This window comes from Salmo salar, chromosome 16, assembly GCF_965601325.2.
Source record: "Salmo salar chromosome 16, fSalSal1, whole genome shotgun sequence".
In the NCBI taxonomy this organism is placed as follows: Eukaryota; Metazoa; Chordata; class Actinopteri; order Salmoniformes; family Salmonidae; genus Salmo; species Salmo salar.
The window spans coordinates 76,221,309-76,243,305 of NC_138306.1; the positions used below are offsets into that span (position 1 = coordinate 76,221,309).

Genomic DNA, 21,997 nt, shown 5'->3' on the forward strand with positions numbered 1-21,997 from the left:
GCTGCTTCTGCAAAAACAAAATGGAGATCCAAATAAACAGTGTGCATTTGCCATGGTTCTCAGTTTACCTAGTGAAATAAACAAAAGTTACCAAAATTCAAAAACAAAAAGGCAAAATGGATTTCAACTCATTTTCTTTAATATGCACAAGAGTTGAAAGAAACATTGTGAGCCACCTTAAAGAGATATGGATTCTAAAATGTATAAAAAGTAAGACAGAGGCCAAAATGCTATCTGTTGCTTTTTCTTCTTTAGTACATGTTTCGTTAGCAAGTAAAAATCTTGCCCAAAAGCATAAGCTTGTATCAGTTTCTGACACAAGACAAAAATTCCATTCTTTAAAGTGGCTCTCATTCTATGTCTCTAGAATCTAGATCAATGACCGTACACCAGCTAGACTTTGTTCATCAGTTGTGAATGGCTAGTCCAAAAAGGCGTGGGCCGCTCCCCTGAAATAATCCCCATTCCTTCTCAGTAGTTAGCAGCCAAAACATAACTACATTAGTCCAAATGTAATTTTAGTTTTTTCCGGTCCCTTCACAAATAAATGCTTGAGGGAAATCAAGACAAAAGTCCAGTTCACAAGAGAATTTTCAATCAAGTCATCGATCACGTTACACGTTTAAAAACAAACCTCCCTGTTAATCTTTTAACAGTAAAAACATTACAGTCTCGCAAAGTGAACCGATCAATGGATGACTGGCAAAATGCAGCTGCTTTGTACAGACCAAACTTCAGACAGTTGGGGAAATACTCTTTAAATTGTATAATTAGATGTAGCATATAGAACAAGAGAAAAATATGGAACAACTGTATGGTCAATGGGCCATTGCAATGCAACCATAGCTTTGACTTATTGAAGCAAACATTCCTTTCCACACACAGTAAGCAGAGGGAGGGGTGACTCTGAAGTGTGCATAAGACTGAATAGAAACTGCAGATGTGGAATCTACACAGATGAAATCAGTGTTACATTGTCTTTCTCTGTCCCTCTACCGATATATCTTTCCAAAATACTTCCTCATTCTTGAGTCATTAAATTCAACGTCCGACGATATGTCTCCCCTGCAAGAGGAGATGTGTCTTTTGGAAAAGCCCAGTTGAAGCCTGGTTTTTAAGGCTTATTTGTTGTTGAGGGGTTTCTCGTTCAGAGGATAGAACCTGGTAAGAGGGACTGATCCAAAACCCAGTTTAGAGGTTCTGAGGAGAGGTGCGTTTGGTTCCAGCTCAACTCCATTCCCCTTCCCCCTCCTCTCAACCCAAAAACCCTTCCACCAGCAAGCCATCCATAGATCAATGCTACAGTCTTCCTTGTTATTCATTTCAGAATTTCCCTGTTGCATAATTTTAAATATATTTTTTTGTACTTTAAATCCATTGTTTTTCATGATGATTTCACAACTAAAATGAAAAATATTATAGTGGTGGGTGGTTGTTGAATTCTGTTCAGTCCACTTGGGTATATGTCGACTGCTCACTTCTGTACCCTCTGAGAAGGGTTTTGAGAGCATTCATTCTCAGTGTTCTGTTCCAAAAAAACTGTAGTTCAATGAGGACTGAATAATTAACAGCCCTTTGATGAGGTCATCAATTAGAATGTTTAACAAAGGACGGCCCAGATGCTGTCCGTACTCCTCAAAAGTCAATTAACTCAGAGGTTGAGTGTCTTCAGTCGCTGTGTCCAACGTGCTCTGATCCCAGACCATGAGACCAGACTCCAGAGAAGAGCACGCCTTTAAATGAGACCATTCCTCTTCTTTGCTGATATGATGATTGGTAGGACAAGATCATTGGTCCATGCACACAGATGTCTTCAGTCTCTTCAGTGTGTATGTGTATGTGTGAACGTGTCTGAGTAAGAGGATAATAGCAACTTTTTGGGAACTGCAGGAATGACGGACGAGGCGTTTTCTCTTTCTGGAACATTTATAAGCATCGCTGTGAGATGCTTGAAAAGAGATGGATAACAATGATCCTTCAGTGCTTGAGCTGTTGTTAGTGAGTCAGTGATTGATGTTGGGAAGGAGGTGACTGGAGGGTTCAGAGCAGCTAGAGAGTTAGACCTACTAGGTGGACGTTTGCCTTTAAAACTTGAACTCCTTTGCTTGCAGGTTGGTGGCGGGGTCAAAGTTGAAGGTTCCGCCCTGAGTGGCTTCGGGGATCAAGCTGGGATCCTCGTCAATCTAAAAAGAGAGAAGGAAAATAAATGGATCAGGGTGGTGCCATAGATGAACAAACACACAGAGTGGAGACTAGATTCATTGTCACTACAGAAAACAGGTCAATTTTTTATTTGATTTTATATCGAATTAGGTAGCAAGGCCTCTAGCCGATTCCTCCATCTTACCCCATTGACAGAGGAAGTGGAGGAAAAAGGCCCTACGTTTCTGTAGCACACATCCTACACCCAGCACAGCACTGTCAGGACAGCGCTGGGTTCTAACGGTGTGCAAACTGTAGGGCTTCTGTCAGAGCAGAGGTACTCACATCGTCTCCTGAGAAGTACTGGTCGATGATCTCGAAGGCTAGTTTGTAGATGTCCTCGTTTTCATGCTGCTGAAGGTTCTCGATCTTCTCTAGACCTGATGGGCAGAGAGAAATTAGCATGAAAGTCCATCACAGTGAATCAATCTAGAATGTGTTCTTCACAGTAGCAACACTACACTGTCATACAATGGCAACATGGTGAACTGACACACAAGCACTCCCCCCTCTAACACACACACTGACCTCCACACTCCTCTATGATCTCAGCGATGGTGCTGGCCTCGTCCCCGGCCATGATGAGGACGTTCTTGAGGCCGTCTAGGACCACCTGGACCACCTGGGAGTCCTTCACAGACAGCAGGCTGCAGAACGGAGGAACCACATTCTGCTGCACCAGGTACTCCACCTATAGGGTCGGGTAGAACATAGCAGATCAGCCTATCAGGGCCTTGCTTTGCCTACAGACGGGTAAACTTAACCAGCCAATCAGGACCATACAAAACGCAACGCCTTATGGATTGGGTGTTGATGGAAACAGCCCTGGTGGAACATACCTGATCTTTTCTTCCACTTATTGTCAAGTTGCTGATGGCCCAGGCTGCCTCCTTCTGTGTGCCAAAGTCTCCCTGCAGACAAACACAGAGGTTGTCAGTGGTTAGGGTAGTGTTCCTTACAGATCTCCACAAGAACATATGGGCTACATAATACTTCGTAGGGCACATAAGGGCTCAGTGACTGACCTTAGCCAGCTGGTGGATGATCATGGGCAGCAGGCCAGCGTCGATGACGGCCTGCACCTGCTGCTGGTTGCCTGCTGTGATGTTGGACAGGAACCACACCGCCTCCTAGTGGGCGGGAGGGATACACACACACACAGGAAGCCATTCAGCTGAGAGAAACCCACAGACACGCACACCATGGACCACATGAGTACGACTGAGACCGTTACACAGAGGTATAGATACTGTTGGAAATAAACGACACTGGGGGTCCATCCCATTTCAACGCTACAGGACTTAGTTACAGCAAAACAAACATATGCCACCAATAGCATCTAAACGTGTGCCTGTTACCTTGTTGATCTTCTCCTTGGGGTGTGTGAGCAGGTTGGGGAAGTGCGAGAGGACGTCACAGTTGAGCACCACCTGCGTCTGCTCGTCTGTCCCCGTCACAATGTTCCCCACTGCCCTCAGAGCTGCAGTCTACAGGATATGACATCACAGGTGGTTAATGACGTCACAGGAAGTCACATTCCGTACAGTAAGTTCCAGGTATATCACCCTTCCCACAAGCCTAACCTCAACCTTTAGAGGGAAAACTGGAAACTGACCTTAGATCAGAGTAGGGGCGACTTCATCCAACTTAGGCTGTGGCGGTCATGAAATTTAGTCAGCCGGTGAATGTCATTCACACGGTAATTGACCGTTACTTAACATAAACACGTTTAGCATCTCCTGGCTTCCACGCATAGCCTACAAGCCCCTGATGCAGACCTTTGGAACATCTAATAAATCCATGTAATATAGCTTACACCTTCACAATAAATCCACTATTTATTTTAGACAGCTCTAAAGAAAATGTAGTCTATTTCAGAAGAACAGAATAGCATACTCTGAGTTGTCCTTATGATAGGTCCTGACTTGGCTATGCCATATGGCTGTGGGCTACACGAGTTTAGCAGACAAGATTTACTTAGAATTCCATGGCATTATTTTATAGTATGAAGAATACAATTGAACATAGCTAAATTAAATAAAGGATATTTTCTCCAAACAATTTAAGAAGTTTGCAAATGCGGCTATTCTGTGTTGAGCAGTTAAAAACAGGTACTCCTATATGTTTGAGTTATTTATGCAACTTTAGTTGATACACCAACGTTGGGAGATATGTTTTCATTTTGAATACATTCTAAGGCTGCATGATGCGACTAATGATGATTTGAAAAAAGTCGCATGAATGGCATAAGCTGTTTCTGGTGCAGGCTGCACACTTCATCAGTCTCTCATTCACAATTTGACAAGTACTTGATAATATTCTCAACAGGCCTCGAATTTCCCAGCGGCATCCCCTTGTGTGGCCTTAATCCCCTAAAAAAAAACTATGCCTTTTGCCGCCAAAGTGGTCGTTGTGCCCTTGGGGCTGAATATAATAATTATAATTCCATTCTCTCGGCTGCCGTGCTCCAAAGCACCTCTCACATGGTTCTCTCATATTTCAATTCTCATTAATTAGCCAATGCCCGTCACGTGATCAGGTCCTTCTCACAGGCATCTCAGCTAAGAAGTAGGCTACAAGTGAAGACAGACATATCGTGACACAACTGCGCGCGTCGCTCTTATGTTAGAACTGTCCACATTTAGCCTACTTTTCGTCAGCCAACAAGATGAGTAGAGCCTAACAAACAGCAAAGGCACTAGCCTATGTCAATCTACTATCCCCCATAGTACAAAAATGTCCCTATTCTGTTGGTCAGCTTGTCCTTCTGTGAAATAAATAATTATTCTAAACATCTCTGGGGCCGTTGTGGAACGCGATAAAGCCCAAATGAATACAACCACTCGCATCAAAAAAACCTTTAAAAGCAATGAGGCTGATGCAACAGATCAGAGCATTAAGCTTAAAATGTTGATAAACTATTAGGCCATTTCGTCACGTAAGCACAGCAATGCGCACACGGCAATAGGCTATAAGCATGAATGTTCCAAAATGCAATCAATTAGCAGGAAAACTGTTCTCAAAGTGAACGTAAATGCGATTCTGCATGTAATGCTTTAATATTAAAAAGGTGCATTTCTATGGTGAAAATGTAATTCTTCAAACTTGAAACTCAAGCGCCACCTATGTATGCCAGTTGGCCACTACACCGGTTATAAAGCGGATTAATGTGCTTCATTTTAAGAAGTTATTTGTGATACAAACCTTGGGCTAGGCTACATGAGGTGATTGGAAAAAGTCGGGCAAAAAAAGGCACGCCCTGTTTGTCTTAATGCACACGCTGGGCACCATTCACAAATGATAATACATCACTCACAAATGAGAGGCTAATACTGTCACCCATTAGACTATTCTTGATTTAATGCTGTCTCGGAACAGGTGTAGGGGGGAAAATATTATGCAATCTATGCAATTATATAGCGAATGGAGCACATTGCTTTTCCCGTGGTTTATTTTCATGCCAGCCAGGTGGGCTATACTCCTGTTGTAAAGAGAAGCAATGTGCTTAATATTAGGAAAGATGAGAAATATAGTAGGCCTAGCTAATAGAAAGCTGATGGGATCCTCCTCTTTTTAATAGAATCCATCACTGTTTTCTCACGCAATTGCATAGCCTATTAAAATGTTGCGCAACAGGAGCTCTCAGGAAGTGTTTGATTCGATTTTCAATACATTTGCATTGATTTCAGAGTGATTAGAGGGACAATAGAGTGCTGAGTACCAGGCAGTTAGCAAGTTTGGTAGGCTACTAATGACCAGCAGCAGAGCTTGGAGAAGCCTAGTTACCCTGACTAAACGGTCACGTGGCATTTGACTGCGGACATGACTCATGACCATTGATGTGGCGGTAATACGGTCACCGTAACAGCCCTAATCCTACTTCCAATCAGGGGAAAGGATGCAGACATACCTGAACTTTGACCTCTTGGTGGCTGAGCAGGGGGACGAGGAAGGGGACGACCCCCGAGTCGATGACCATCTGGATCTGTTCGTTGCCTCCGTCTGTGAGATAGGACAAGGCCCACACTGTATCCACTAGGATCTGACCACCGAGAGAGAGGATGGTGTTAGAACCAGGGAATTTCCATAGGAAATGGCAAAGCAACTAGCTTAGCTGTTGTGATAGTAGGGTGATACTTACATTTATATCAGTGTGGTATATCAATACACAGAGAGCAGGTAGAATCTGGAAGAGGAGGAGAGAGAGAGAGAGTCAGGCAAAATGAGTGGAGGCGTAACAATGAGGCGACACTATTGAGCAGATCAACAGACAGGACCCAGGGTGTTGTCTGTTTCAGCAGGCAGACACTGCAGACCTCCAGGACCAGGCTAGAGGATGGTTGGGAACAGGGAAGCAGAATGCTAGGCAGCACCCAAAGTCCCAGACCACTTTCCCTAATCAAACCCCCCATCGTCTGATTGTCCTCAGAGCCAAACACATGGAACACAGCCAGAGCTGTTTGGCAAAGGGTTCAGCTAATATTGACAACAAACGTCTATGTGAAGATCATCATTCAGTCAGATTGGCCTCCCGAGTGGCGCAGCAGTCTAAGGCACTGCATCGCAGTGCTTGAGGCAGCACTACAGACCCAGGTTTGAATCCAGGCTGTGTCACAACCGGCCGTGACCAGGAGTCCCATAGGGCGGCGCACAATTGGCCCAGTGTCGTCTGGGTTAGGGGAGGGTTTAGCCGGGGGGGCTTTACTTGGATCATCGCTCTAAAGCGACTCGTTGCGGGCTGGGCGCCTGCAGGCTGACTTCAGTCGTCAGTTGGACGGTGTTTCCTCCAACACATTGGTGCAGCTGGCTTCCGGGTTAAGCGGGCAGGTGTTAAGAAGCGCAGTTTTGCGGGTCATGTTTCGGAGGACGTATAACTTGACCTTCGCCTCTCCCGAGCCCGTTGCAGCGATGAGACAAAATCGTAATTGGATATCAACAAAATTCAGTTAGATTGAATGACTGTGCTGGGTCTCACACACCTGTCTGTCTGTCCGTCTGTCCGTCTTACCTCCTGTACTGTCTCCATGGGGGGGGGTGGGTCTCACACACCTCTGTCTGTCTGTCTGTCCTACCTCCTGTACTGTCTCCATGGGGGGTGGGGGGGTCTCACACACCTCTGTCTGTCTTACCTCCTGTACTGTCTCCATGGGGGGTGGGGGGTCCTTGTTGCGGCAGAGGTTGACGATGACCCAGGTGACGTTGCGGAGGAAGGTGATGGGGATGGAGGGGTTAATGAAGGACAGCAGGGGCTTGACCACGCCCAGGGAGATTACGTAATCCCTGCACTGCGGCCCATCGCCTGCGCGGGAAGAACACAGGTATGTCATTGCCTGGCATCGGCCAGTGTGTGTGTGTGTGTGTGTGTGTGTGTGTGTGTGTGTGTGCATGTGTGTGAGCCATCACTCACCGATGATGTTGCCTAGCGCCCACACAGCCTGTTCACATACGTTCTGGTGAGGAGATTGTAGCAGCCGCAGGAATAGAGGCACAGCATCTGGACATGTAGAGAGAAAGGCAGACCCATATGTTAGACAACGTTGCAGACAACAGAGAGAGACAGAGACATTAGTTAGACAGAGGTAGAGTGAGGATATGGCAGACAAGAGACGGTGAAGACAGTTGAGAGCATGCGTTTCTATACCAGGAACCAGATGGATAGATTGGCTCATATGGACAGGTCCATCATGTATGCCTGATGGTTCAGTTTGAAACTGGGCCACAGAAGAACTAGAAACTACTTACTAGATTTGACCACAGCTTGAGTCTGTTGTGACGTCCCTGATGCTATGTTGGTCAACGCCCAGGCAGCCTCAAACTGGAGAGAGGGACTGAGGAAGATGAGAGTAAATGAGGCTAGCTATATGAAGAGACAAACAGAAGCTGTCCCCAGACAACACAACCAATAAGCCCATCAACAGCACATGGCTACTGATCAACAATCCATATCAACCTGCATCACCACTAACCCCCACCTCTGTCTAATTCATTCATTCATATAAATATATATATTCTGGTTAGAGGGAGTTTGCGCTAACACAACGTGCCATTGGAACACAGGAGTGATGGTTGCTGATAATGGGCCTCTGTACACCTATGTAGATATTCCATAAAACATCTGCCATTTCCAGCTACATTAGTCATTTACGATATTAACAATGTCTACACAGTATTTCTGATCAATTTGATGTTGTTTTAAGGGACAAAAATGTGCTTTATTTCAAAACAAGGACATTTCTAAATGACCCCAAACTTCTGAACGGTAGTGTGTGTGTGTGTGTGTATGCATACATATATATATCTGGCATCGCCTCATGCTCCATCACCCAACCTTCCCTGTCTACACAACACATAAATCCCCCCACATCTCCTGCAGCCCTGCGCCTGTCCAAGCCTGACACACACACACACACACACACACCCCCCCCCCCATCCACCAGTCCCTGTCCAGGGGACTCCCCTCTAATCGCTCCCCATCCCCACCACTGAAGAGACAGCGCTAACAGCTGTGGGGCAGCGCTAGTGCAGCAAAGCGGAACACACACTTTCTCTCCTATCCGTCTGTGTGTGTCTGCAGCCTGCTACAGTGTTCACATCAGCCCAGCCATGCGGAGGAGAGGGAGGGCACACCAGTAGCCCCAGAGCATGACAGAGAATGTAGAGAGAGACAATGGAGAGAGAGAATGGTGAGAGAGCAGTCTGACACATACAGGGCTAGTCTACCCACTCATTCACGCTCCAGTTTTCAGCCTTCTCTCCTTTCGCACTTCTGACTTTTGAACGGAGGCATCACACAGAATTACCACAGGGGCAATTTACCGCCCTCATCTTTCAATTACTCTTCCAGGGCAAAGGTGCCCCATACAGTCTCTTCCTCCCCCTCATAAAGCAGACTTACTTGTCGTCCCTCTCCAGGCATTTGACCAGGATGGGCAGGATGCCGGACTTAATCAAGTCGTCGATGGGGGGGTTTCTGTCACTGGACAGGAGTTTTCTGGCTGCCTGCACGGCACTGAGCTGGATGAGTCCATTGTCACTGACAGCATTCTGACAGGAAGGAGAGCGAGAACACGAGGTTAGCTCCAACAGCTCAAGATGTATGTACGGGATGGATCTCAACCACACTGACAGAATGCAGGCTTACCTGTAAGATGGCTTCCAGTGTTACATTTTGCTGCAAAACAAAAAACAAGAGTTGTGAGATTTGCTGTAGCTACGCATTTACATGTTGCAAGGTTAGAGCTAAGATATTCCTGTCATTCCCGAACTTGAAGTCGTAGTGTGAGAGAGAATGAGGACTGACTCACCCCTTTGAAGTCAGAGTCTATGTCTGAGTCTTCCAGGCTCTCCTCCTGTGGAACGTTCCTCTTCTTCAGAAGGTGCTCATCTCGTTTGTTCTGGGGGAAAAAATATAGATATATATTTTTAAGTGTTGAATCCTAGAAGGAATATAGGAGGGAATGCTATTGGAAACATTCACCCACACAGTGAGGGAATAGATTCCCTGCTTGACTCCAACAGGCTAAGACTGCTCCCATAACCTCCCAGTGACGTTAGTGGCAGATAGCACGAGGGAGGAATGCATCCATCTCGGTTCCCTTCTGCAGCACACATACTGCTATGTGAGAGAACTGCTGTGTCACTCATCCTACATTAGTGGTGTGCTCTTCTGTAAGGGTAGGACATGGCTTTTTAGCAGAAAAAGACAGAAGTTGTCATCAAATCACAGGCCAACTGTATATGTTTCTACAAAACTGCTGGTCAGCTCAGACTTCCTGAAACACTTCTGCAAGCCGCATTCAGAGGACACGTTGGGGCTTTAGTGCAAAAACCAAGGGCTCTGAGTAGAGCTGGGCGATATGGACAAAAATCCATACCGTGATAAATTGTCTGAATTGATGCAATAACGATAAGTTTGGAACGTTGATGTGCACCACAGTTTTAACTTATCCTTTAAACTGCTTGTACATTTGCTCAAATCACCCATTTTAGCAAATGTATTTGATTTCAAATTTCTCTTTTCTCTAATATAGGCGTCTTACCATAATTAACGATATCAGCTAAATGCCTGCAATAAGTGACCGGTATGGTCGGTGTCAATCATTTTCATTGTATTATCTCAGCTCTAGCTCAGAGTTATATTCCAGTGGAATAAAGTCCCCCCCCCAGATGCTGATCTAAGTTCAGTTTGGCACCATCCCCTCTAATAGTCATGGTTCTACCCAGAGAAGCTGCTATAGCGTCATACATCCAGAGGAATGGTCATGGTTCTACCCAGAGAAGCTGCTATAGAGTCATACATCCAGAGGAATGGTCATGGTTCTACCCAGAGCAGCTGCTATAGAGTCATACATCCAGAGGAGGCATGGCTCCCGAGTGCGCTGGTCTACCCGGGAGGCAGGCTCCCGGCAGCTGCTATAGAGTCATACATCCAGAGGAATGGTCATGGTTCTACCCAGAGCAGCTGCTATAGAGTCATACATCCAGAGGAATGGTCATGGTTCTACCCAGAGCAGCTGCTATAGAGTCATACATCCAGAGGAATGGTCATGGTTCTACCCAGAGCAGCTGCTATAGAGTCATACATCCAGAGGAATGGTCATGGTTCTACCCAGAGCAGCTGCTATAGAGTCATACATCCAGAGGAATGGTCATGGTTCTACCCAGAGTAGCTGCTATAGCGTCATACATCCAGAGGAATGGTCATGGTTCTACCCAGAGCAGCTGCTATAGAGTCATACTTCCAAGACACCTACTTAATGGCCCCTGGCCAGAGCTCTGCACTTCGGCAGGCCAGGCCAGAGCTCTGCACTTCGGCAGGCCAGGAGAGGGAAACCCTCCCCAAGGCTGAGGGGTAAGACCAGTCTGGCCTCTCTGACAGGGTGGGAGAGCGAGAGAGGGATGACCTAAATACAGCCAAGGCATCCTGACTCTTCAACAACAACCTGAGCATAAGAGGGGGGGGTTACTTTCCTCACACACACACCTATTTAGAAACAAAATGACTCAGCAGACAGAGCAGCCCATAAGGGGCAGACCTGGCTGCTCTGTCTCAGCCAATTTGATAAACAGAGACTGCAACAGAGACTGCTGGAAAAAGGGCCTGCATGTATCAATTAAAATGACAGTGTGTCTGTTGTGCCACGCGTACCAAAATAAGAGGTACATGACAGACACGGCAGCGCTGGAATGGCATCTGTAGAGTGGGCAGGGACACAAACAGAGACCAGAGAGGTGTGGTAGGGTGGGAGAGGTGAAGGGTGAAACTCAAGAGGATAGTGTGGAGATTTAGCCTTTCTAATTTCAGTGTGGGGAGGAGCAGAAATAGGCTAATGGGATAGTCCATTGGATGCGACTGAACTATAAACAGTCAATTGAGATGCTCGGCTCACCTTTCTCAGCTCCACTGTCACTTCATTGCGATGTCTTCGCATAGTCTGTAAGAGAGAGAGGAGAACAGTCAAAGATGAGCCTAACTACTGGAGCATTTAAAAGACAGCCCATACACTCAAACAAACCACATGCAATGTTAGCCAAATGGAACTGGCTCCATTTTGTTTACAGACTGGGCTTTAGAATACAAGTGTACTGCTGCATGTTGGCAACAGGCGGCAATGTTTATGATGAGTATTTCTGTAATTTGATGTGGCTCTCTGCATTTTCACCGGATGTTTGTTTGAGACAATGCATTTCTGAACATAACACGCCAATTTCAAATGAGGTTTTTGGACATAAAGATGAACTTTATCTAACAAAACAAACATTTGTCTAACATGGAGTCCTGGGAGTGCCACCAGATGAAGATCAAAGGTTAGTGATTACTTTTAACGCTATTTCTGACTTTTGTGACACCTCTCCTTCTTTGGAAAATGGCTGTATGGTTTTTTGTGGCTAGGCGCTGTCCTAACATAATCGCATGGTGTGCTTTAGCCGTAAAGCCTTTTTAAAATCGGACACTGTGATTGGATTAACAAGAAGTTGATCTTTAAAGTGGTGTATAATACTTGTAATGTTTGAGGAATTTTGATGAGGTTTCTGTTGTTTGAATTTGGTGCCTTGCAATTTCACTGTCTGTAGGCCAGCGGAACACCCTTCCCAGAAAGGTTAACTTGATTGCCAGTCAGGGCATCCTGGTTCATATTACTAATGCTGTGTAACCTCCCTCATGCAAGCAATGATTATGTTCCACCAACTCAAAGGTGTGACCCGCTGCTGCTGGCAAAACCCTGCCCCTGATCTGACACCCTAACTCAAGGTCGCAGTAAAATTCTGATGTGGTTCCGTATGCGTTTGAAACGCTCCATCTATTGAAGACGGAACACAATGTTTTGACAACACTGCCTTTTGTGGGAACTGTGTTTAGGGAGGATAGTGAATCAGCCAATAGAGAATGCCTGAGTGGCTCAGCTGGGAGGAGGAAGTCAGAGACCTCTGAAACTCAACAACGATCGATCAAATCTATGGAATTCCAGGCATTTCTCTGGAACACTCATTCCATGCTGGGACAAGAGGGCGACTTCCTGTGAGAGGGAAGACTGCCTCAGCTCCTGAACAACACACCAGAGGTCTTCAACCTTTCTTTACATTTGAATACTACTAATTCTGCATAGCCAATGTTGATTGTGGAGTATCCTGTTATATGTTGGGATTATTATTGTATTGTAACAACGTCATACACGGCAGTCACTGTGGTGGTGTAGGTCAGAACTTGTGAAAGGGATACATTTTCTGTAACCTACAGCTTTTAACATTCCTTGAAGTCTAAACACTGCCTAAATCTCATTGTAGATGCTGTGTGTGTGCGTGTGTCTCCTCTCTGATGCAGTAGAATTCAGCACCATAGGAGCAGGGTGAGTGTGTGTTGCCCTGGCCTGGGGCACTTCTATAGATCTGATAGGTTACTGTGCTTAAAGGATAGGGGCTGTATCTGGACAAGGCCTTTCGTCTCTGACAACAAGTGATCCATCTCGTATTCTTGGCTTAGCTGCTGCAAGCTTGTCAGCGGGGCTGGTGGGTCGTCAGACATGTGCAAGTCACACTGGCACCTGGCCCCAAAACAACCATGTCACACTTCTGTTTCCTCTCCGCTCAATATAGCACATACCATCATGCCCCCCCGTCCGAGATTACTGTGTTTCTAATACATAAGAATATGGGATAGTCAACATGTTATGTAGTCCCAAAAGTGGAATATTTATGTTAAGGATGTGTGATCAATACAGATACAAGGGAAATTGCATGTCCCTTTGAATTAAATGTGTGGCCCTAATCATCGAGTATGGGGTTTTAATTTTACCTTTATTTAAGTAGGCAAGTCAGTTAAGAACAAATTATTATTTACAAAGACTGCCTACCCTGGCCAAACCTGGACGACGCTGGGCCAATCGTACACCGCCCTATGAGACTCCAAACACGGCAGGTTGTGATACAACCTGGATTCGAAGCAGGGTCTGTCGTGACGCCTCTAGCACTGAGATGCAGTGCCTTAGACCGTTGCGCCACTCGGGAGGTTTATTGAATCAGCATGGTGACAGTAGCATCATTAGTTTTAGATCCAGATGTGCTATGGTGCAACTGCTCTAACTCACTGTTTGTTAAACTCCCACCCTGCGGTCACTGGGATATTGAATTGCAAGCTGTTCATTCACGTATGAGTTAGTTAGCTGGGTATATTATTATAAACTGATTAATAACGCCGAATCTCAACTGTTGCAGCCGTGGAAGTTGTTGTGCTAGTTGTTTTGTAACAGATAATGTGCATCATCCGCCCATTTTGACACATACAACTAGCTATAATTAGCTGGTAAGCGTATCTAGTTAAGTTACAGTGACTGACTTGCCAACTCGAAATATCAAATGTCATGCCCATGACCAACATCAAGATAGTTGTCTGGTGCCTTTTACCAATTATAACTATTACTTTCATTTAGTTTAGTTGATGCCAAGAGTTAATTTCCAAAAAATATGTTTCTCACAACCTAGCTAGCTGCTAACAAGCACAGAATTAGCAACTTTCCTTGGCTAGCTAGCAGGCCTTCTTGCGAAAGCCGCGCCCGCTCCGCATGATAAACTTTAGTTAGTTAGTGTATGTGGAGGATATATCATAATCGGCGACACATTATAGAAAAAGAAAACTTCAACAAGGACGGACAATGAATACTGCAGCAACCAACCCGAATTGAGAGCTAGGTAACCCAGAGTGTTCGCTAGCACTCGTTGCTAACGGCTAGTTAGCTAGCCAGCTAACGTTAGCCTAGCTAGATTCTCACCTCGACATCGCGCCCCTTGTTTTTGAAGCTCTTAATTCGGTGGTTATCCAAGTCGGCGTTTTCTGCCATGGCCGTCTGTGTTCGGGGTGTTTAGCTAGTCCTGTGCTTGAAGCTCCGGTGGGAAAAGAGAACACGTACTGCTGTTTTGCCGAAGTGTGGCTGGCCAGACGTGATGCACCGCGATGGGATAATCTCGTCAAGGAGGAGCCACGGAATCCTGTCAATTGGGGGAGGAGGACCAATGGCTAGTATGCGTGCATCCCCTGGTGTAACCGACTTCCTTGCAACATTGTTGCGCAATGTAACTAGTTGATACCCTTAAATTGCTGCAATATATCAGTTGTTTTTTAGTCTCCAATGAAGATACTGTACATTATCACAAAACGACTTGCTAATCAACTATGCTATGGCTGGCTACTTTACACTGATTGCTTGGTGTTGCTGTCAGATAGGTTGGATTTGAGCCCAAAAGGAGGACTTCGTTATGAAGAATCACTGAAGATCAATGCTTCACAAATTAAACAAAAAATGAATTGACATTACAGTTAATCCACACAAATGTAGCTACACTAATATGTGAACAAAAAACAATCAAATCACTACTACATTTTGTTGTTAAGCATTGCTTTAATTTATTACCTACAACTAAATAAACATTATCATATTGATCTTGGGGAAACTACAGAAACATATTCTCACATATTACCCCTCCTGTGCAGATGAAGTGCCACTCACTGTCATTTACTGAACTAAACGGACAGGGTAGTCTGAATAAAAGAGACAAATCTAAAACAAAAAAACAACGCAACAAAGGATAATGCTATTCCCATGTTGAATGAATGTAGATGTAACTTTCGACCAAGGTCTACTGTCAGGAGCCAAACCAACCATCTGGGGGGCCAACCTCACTGTACTCCATTTAGTAACTTTAGTACCACCTGAGGTTGCTGAGGGGAGGACAGCTCATAATTATGGCTGGAAAGGAATGAATTGAATGGCATCAAGCACATGGTAACCATGTGTTTGATGTATTTGATACTATTCCACTCCAGCCATTACCACGAGCCCGTCCTCCCCAATTAAAGTGCCTCTAACCTCCTGTGTTTTATTACTCAATTTACTCCATTGGGGCTCAATGATCAATCTCAATTTGTGGCTTATATTAGCTCCTGGTGGTAACATTCTGTACTGTCACCAGCCTCTCCAACTGAAGTTATGTGACTGCACTCACCTAGCATGAGATTTGTTTTGTTTACGGTTGGTGTTGCAAGGATATGTTCACTGAATACCACTCCTCTCCTTAGACCTATTCTTGTCTGCAATGATTTAAACTGTCAGTCATCTAAACATGAGTGCCCAGGACTTAATAACATTCAATATTGGAGGTCAAAAATTCACCACTACTCTGTCTACTCTCAGAAGACACCAAGACTCAAGAATAGCTAGGATCCTGGATGGCAAAGACACAGCTTTTAAAGTTATCAATGGACAAGTTTTTGTAGATAGAGATTGGACTTTCTTTAAATACACCCTGGATTATATGAGGACAGGTCAAATCACCTTGCCAGCAGAATTCTCTGACTACAATGGCTTGGCTCAAGAAGCACAGTTCTATGGTGTGTATCCATTGGCACTTTGGGTTGAGCGGAACATCCACCGATCCAGAGTTGAGGTTCTAGAATTGCGCTTCTCTGTCCAGGAAACTCACGTATTCTTCAGAATATTCTGCTCCAATAACAAAACTCTGGAGGCTTTGGCGACAAGGATATCCATTTTCGTGGAACATCCAAATCTGAATGGAAATTTCCCACACCTGCCTCAGAACTCCAGCACACCTCATCCTTTACCAGTCCAGAGACCCTCTCACCACAACATGGTGTTCCAATGTCGGACTGACCAACTAGCCAGGGATGACTTCTCTGCCAGGTGAGGGGAAGTTACACTCACCTGTAGGCTATTATACACATCTCAGTGTCTCCCATTGGCCAATTCCTCAAGGGCTCCATACTGTATGATGAGTTTATTAGTCACATCCACAGAGTTGCAGATGTAATTGCAGGGTACAGTGAAATTCTTAAGCTCCGAACTCCAACAGTGCAGGTCAAAAAGAGAAGTGAATGAAACAATACAAATAATAATTAAAATATACACATATTTACAACTGTAACACTAATACATGTCCATTGGGAGTTGGGGGAAGGGTGAATGTCCATTGGGGCAGGTAGAATGTCCCTGAGGGATTGTACATTGGGGGAGCTGCAGGGGGGAAGTGAGAAGTCCAGGGGGCAGGAGGGGGACAGGGGGAGCAGGTAGCTGCTTAGTGTATAGACACTCGCCTGTGTAATGTTAGGGGAAACACTGGATCTGTAATAACTATTGTATGTTTATTCAAAGCACTATATTATGCACAGTTTTTAAAGACCAAACTTGCATTGTTTTACTCTTACAGGTTTGTAACTATTGAGCCGGACGACAGAAAGCTTCTCAACAGCACCAATGTCCTGGGCCTGCTGGTAGACACTCTTCTGAAGGATGGGTTCCGCCTGATCGACACAAAGACAGTTTCCCAACAGGAGAAGATTGAATGCTACATGTTTGAAAGGAGCAGGAATACCCAGATCGTTGTACTGAGTGAAACCCCCAGGGCAGAACATCTCAGAAGAGAGGACACACAGAACCAGCTTGGTGAAGGAAAAAAAAAGTGAACTCAGTGTCAGGGTGTATCTCAAAAGTCTAAAGTGGTTCCCTTTCCATGTCCAGTTCTGTAATATCAGTGGACTTCAGACTATTGAGATGGACCCATTCTCTGAGAGTCAGACTGGATTGACCATTAGATGGCGACAAAGGATAATAATGTTGAGGGCCATAACGTCAATATGCTTCACCTCACCATTAGTCTCAATTTATATAGTATATTTTGACATCAATTTCCTGTGTCCTAAAGTATATTTCCAAAAGTACAATTCTCTAAATTGAAATAGAATTTAGAATGTATTTGATCAAGAACACAAATAAAACATTTAAAAAAGTTTTGTTTAATTCAACCAGGTAGCCCATAGACTGATGTCGAACGGCAATGCTTTGCTTCAACAGCACCGTCAATACTGGAGGCTTCAGCAGTGGTGAACTCCAATATTTACGTGCTGCTACAGCAAGGCAGCCAGTCACAGAATGGCGGTCACAAGCCTCGGAAGTCCAGGCTTCGCTCACGTTGTCACAGACATGCACATAACACCACAGCCATCCCCTCTTGTACCCAGTCTGAACTCTCAAGCCCTTGCCTTAGACACTTATCATAGGTCTGAGAGGATAGGATGGGTGTAAGCACAGGTTGGGCAACACTGGTCCTGGAGGGCCACGGTGTATGCAGGCTTTTGCTCCGGCACACCTGATTTAATTGATTGTGGTCTTAAACCACAATTAGTTGAATCAGGTGTGTTAGAGCTGGGTTGTAACAAAAGCCTGCATACACAAAAGCCTGCATCCACCTGCATTTACTTAGCAGGTGGAACTATTTGCGTATTGCTTTCACTCTTCCAATCCTTTTTTCCATGTTTCTCCAGGCGTTACTGCAACAGCACAGTACAGCCTGTATCCCTGTATTACCCACAAACCATTCTGTGCTGCTTCAGCACCGCAAGGCCTGACACATCTACACTAACACATTCAGACATACCCATCAGCTGGGTATGAAGGATGGCTAGAGTTCTCCTCTATCTGAAACAAGACAAGAAAAGCCAATGAGGTTGGGATAGTATGGTCATGGAGCAATAACAGCATGCTGCGTCCTCTGCCATGAGGTATGGGCCTTTATGGCACAAGTGGTAGTATGCACAGGGTCAGTTGTAACAGCTACATAATTCAAATTAAACTCTTGATGCCTCCATTTTTTATGACCAGTGGAACATTCCCCATGTATCTAATCATATATAATTTATCCGTAAGAATAGATATTTTGATTAGTTGATGACAATAATGATTCTAGTATTTTTTTCAAAAGACTCAGATTTGATTAAAATGAGTAATTGTGGGTCAAATGAAACACATTTTATCATTTGGTATTTTATATGGTATTTAGACACATTCACATAATGATATAACATCTCACTTCTTTACATCAAGTTTCCCAGTACAACTAAGAGAATACCTTTTTTTTTTAAGTACAGTTCATACTTTTGAATGCTTATATTAATTTGGGATAATTCGCTTTTGGCCAATATGACATGCCCAAAAAATTTAATCAAAATATTTTTTGTCAACTTAGTGTATTTCCATTTAAATATCAGTTTCAAATCATAACATTTTTCAATTACCACTTATTTTTACAATTGAAGAGAGTGTTACATTTAACCCTGCTGACGGGGTCAATTGTAACATTTCACTTCCGCCGCTCTCGTTGAACTGTAAACGTCTGTATGTCCTAGAAACGTAGTTACAGTGTGTAATGGTAGCTGAGACATATGTGTTGTTTGTATAAAAATATTATTAATCTAACTCAAACAATCTTTTCAGAAATAAGTAAAAGGCAAAAAGTGTTAATTTAGCCTCGGTCTACCCTAAGCACCACTATTGATAATACAGAAATCAACAGTTGAGATTGACAAGCCCATGCATTGTTGCATTATATAATATAATGTATATATTTTTTAATAATTTATTTATTTCTATCACTTATTACATATTTTCTTAGGCTCTGGCAGTGATAAAACAGCAGTTGATGTGGAGAACTCCACCGCAACTGAAACGGAAGTCCCGCCTCTTATTGGTTACAGTTGATGATGTAACCCGTTTCTAAATTGATCTAGTTGTTGATGCCTCAAAAGTTGTTTTTCTCCAGTGGCTGAGTCTACTGTCTGTTACACGAGGTCATTGTTATTGTAAACAGTCGACCATCCACATCTAGCATTAGTATGTATCTGTTAATCAAATACAAATAAGGAAGTGTACAGGCTACATTATAACGGTCATTTATGAAATGTAATAATGTTTTAAGGTAGGCTATTTCAAGCAATGTATTTATTGAGGAACACACACGGCGATCATAACAACAACTGCACACACCGACTTGATGAAAAAAAAAAATTACAGACCGACTGAGTGACTATAACGGTCACAACAACTGTCACACACCGATATGACGAAAAAAATGTTACAGACCGACTGAGTGAGAATAAATGAGTAGACATCGTGCTACTTACCTGCGCGTATGACACCTGGAGACGGTAGCCTATAGCCAATGATCCCGTTTAGACTCTTCCCAATGAGCACAGGAGGCTGCGGATTGAAACATAATATTCCAGTGAGTTTAACCAGCCGGTCATCACGCTTCAAGGAAGTTCTATTCTTTTGTTACTACTGTAGTAGCCTATTTATAAGCTACCCCATAGCGCTAGTTTTGCGAAAGAGGCGGGGCGAAGGCATTTGAAGAAAAAAGGGAGATCACTTGACCTCAGACGCCACAAGAGATACTACACACGAACCAATAGATCAACGCATCCTCCATCGACTTTATATATAGGCAGAGCGCGACCATCGACACCCCATCTCTATAAAACCATAATCGGCGAGCCCTCTTCCAAAGACGTGCGCCCCGGGGAGAAAATAAGTCGCCTTTCGAAGTTCGGTTAAGTGATGACTATAGTCTTCAGCAGTGGTTTAAAGTACTTAAGTAAAAATACTTGAAAGTACTACTTAAGTCGTTTTTTTCGGTATTTGTACATTACTATTTATATTTATGGAAAACTTTTATTTTTACTTCACTACATTCCTTTAGATAATAATGTACTTTTAACTCCATACATTTTCCCTAACACCCAAAAGTATTCGTTACATTTTGACAAGAATGGTCAAATTCACATAATTACCAAGAGAACATCCCTGGTCATCCCTACTGCCTCTGATCTGGCGGACTCACTAAACACAAATGCGTTGGTTTTATATATGTCTGAATGTTGGAGTGTGCCCCTGGCTATCCAATAAAAAAGGAAGATTGTGCCGTCTGGTTTGCTTAATATAAAGAAGTCGAAATTATTTATACTTGTACTTTTACTTTTGATACTTAAGTACATTTGAGCAATTCCATTTACTTTTGATACTTAAGTATATTTAACACCGAATACTTTTACTCAAGTAGTATTTTACTGGGTGACTTTCACTTTTACTTGACTCATTTTCTATTAAGGTATGTAATTGAGTACCTTTTCCACCGCTGGTCGTCAGGAGCTGTCAGGCCTTTTCTTTAACTCTGTGTTAGGAACTATTCGGCGGGTAATTTGGCGTGGTTTGATAGGCCGAGGCCCTACAGTGGGGAATTGTATCTCGCGCGTCAACGCCAACTAACACTGGCTGCACTGCATTGTAATGATGATGAACATATTCCATTCGTTGATAATGTCGTTTTAAAGTTGCTTCATGCAATGAAATAGCAGTTGAAAGTGTTGTTGGTGGAATTGCCTTAATCTTTTCCATTTTTACATTGTTGTCCACATCCTTCTCGTTCCATGTAGCACACATTTTCAATATCATCACTTTGTTTCTCGTTTTCTGTGATCAAAATTGTAAAAGCAAAATTTTGTATTTTGAAGGTGCATGTGTTTAGTCGTAAATGATACACATTTTCACGCTTAGTTTCACGCTTAGTTCATACATTTATTTGAAATAATGTATTTTAATGTTACATTTTGATGTCACACTACTTAGGCTACATGAAATGTAGTACATTTCTAGCATGTTGTTAAATTAAAACATAATTTTTTTAATTACAGGTCAATTAATGTACACGCTATAGCTATAGGCTGAAAGTCTATCTGAAAGGAATATACACGAAATAGAAACAATTTGTTTTCGAAAATATTTGCAGTCAGACATAGTAAGGCTACTCAACAAACGATCGTCAACTCTGCTTGGAAGAGTATTTTCGCGTGCTCACTGAAATAAGTTAGCCCAGTCTGATTATCGAAAAGAAAAATGTGTTGGAAAACAAAACTCTGAATTTGTCGTCTTCATTTAAATAGCAATGAGCTAATATTTGGAATGCATTGTATAGGTTATAGTCTATGAACCCTTTTAATCCTTGAAATAATGTATGTAATGTATCGGAGGCCTATGTAATGGAACATTGGTCTTACAAAGGTGTTTTTCATTTATCCAAATCTTCATTATAGGCCTATGGATAAAATACTGTAAAATATCATGCCTATTACTAAATCCCGTATTAACCTGTGACACCTGCCGTCCGCGTGCGACCCGAAGATTGTATTCATGTTTAATACTTTATTTACTCTACATGGAACGAATTTGAAACATAAATTCGTCCAGTTTTCTTACAATTCAGTCATTGTCTTATACTTTACTTGCAACTACAGCTGAGTAATTGGGCTACATTCTTACCAAAGTACAGTAACAACATGGCATAAAGACAAACTGTTGCATCACTTTCTCTGATGTGTCTGTATCGACAAATGGCATCAGAGATGACAGACATGTCTGCTATTTCAACAGAAGATCCACAGTATCTGCAAATGGCCAAC

At 43.5% G+C, this 21,997-nt stretch overlaps 1 protein-coding gene across 2 annotated transcripts; it reads right to left on the reverse strand.

Annotated features, from left to right (window-relative positions):
* Nucleotides 1-117: 117 nt before the first annotated feature.
* On the reverse strand, nt 118-14,696 carry LOC106575551 (importin subunit alpha-4). Of its 2 annotated transcripts, none has more exons than XM_014152127.3 (16): nt 14,469-14,696; nt 11,592-11,636; nt 9,507-9,596; nt 9,344-9,373; nt 9,098-9,246; nt 7,945-8,030; nt 7,610-7,696; nt 7,332-7,501; nt 6,344-6,388; nt 6,113-6,244; nt 3,561-3,689; nt 3,228-3,332; nt 3,042-3,113; nt 2,731-2,893; nt 2,488-2,582; nt 118-2,183 (listed from the first exon to the last, which is right to left on the reverse strand). In XM_014152127.3, the coding sequence occupies exons 1-16, from the start codon at nt 14,535-14,537 to the stop codon at nt 2,085-2,087; spliced, it is 1,566 nt and encodes a 521-aa protein (XP_014007602.2). In that variant the 5' UTR covers nt 14,538-14,696; the 3' UTR covers nt 118-2,084. The 2 variants fall into 2 exon arrangements, with proteins under 2 accessions (XP_014007602.2, XP_082819074.1); XM_082962948.1 differs by having other exon boundaries at nt 7,610-7,700; nt 7,943-8,030.
* Between the last annotated feature and the right edge of the window lie 7,301 nt (nt 14,697-21,997).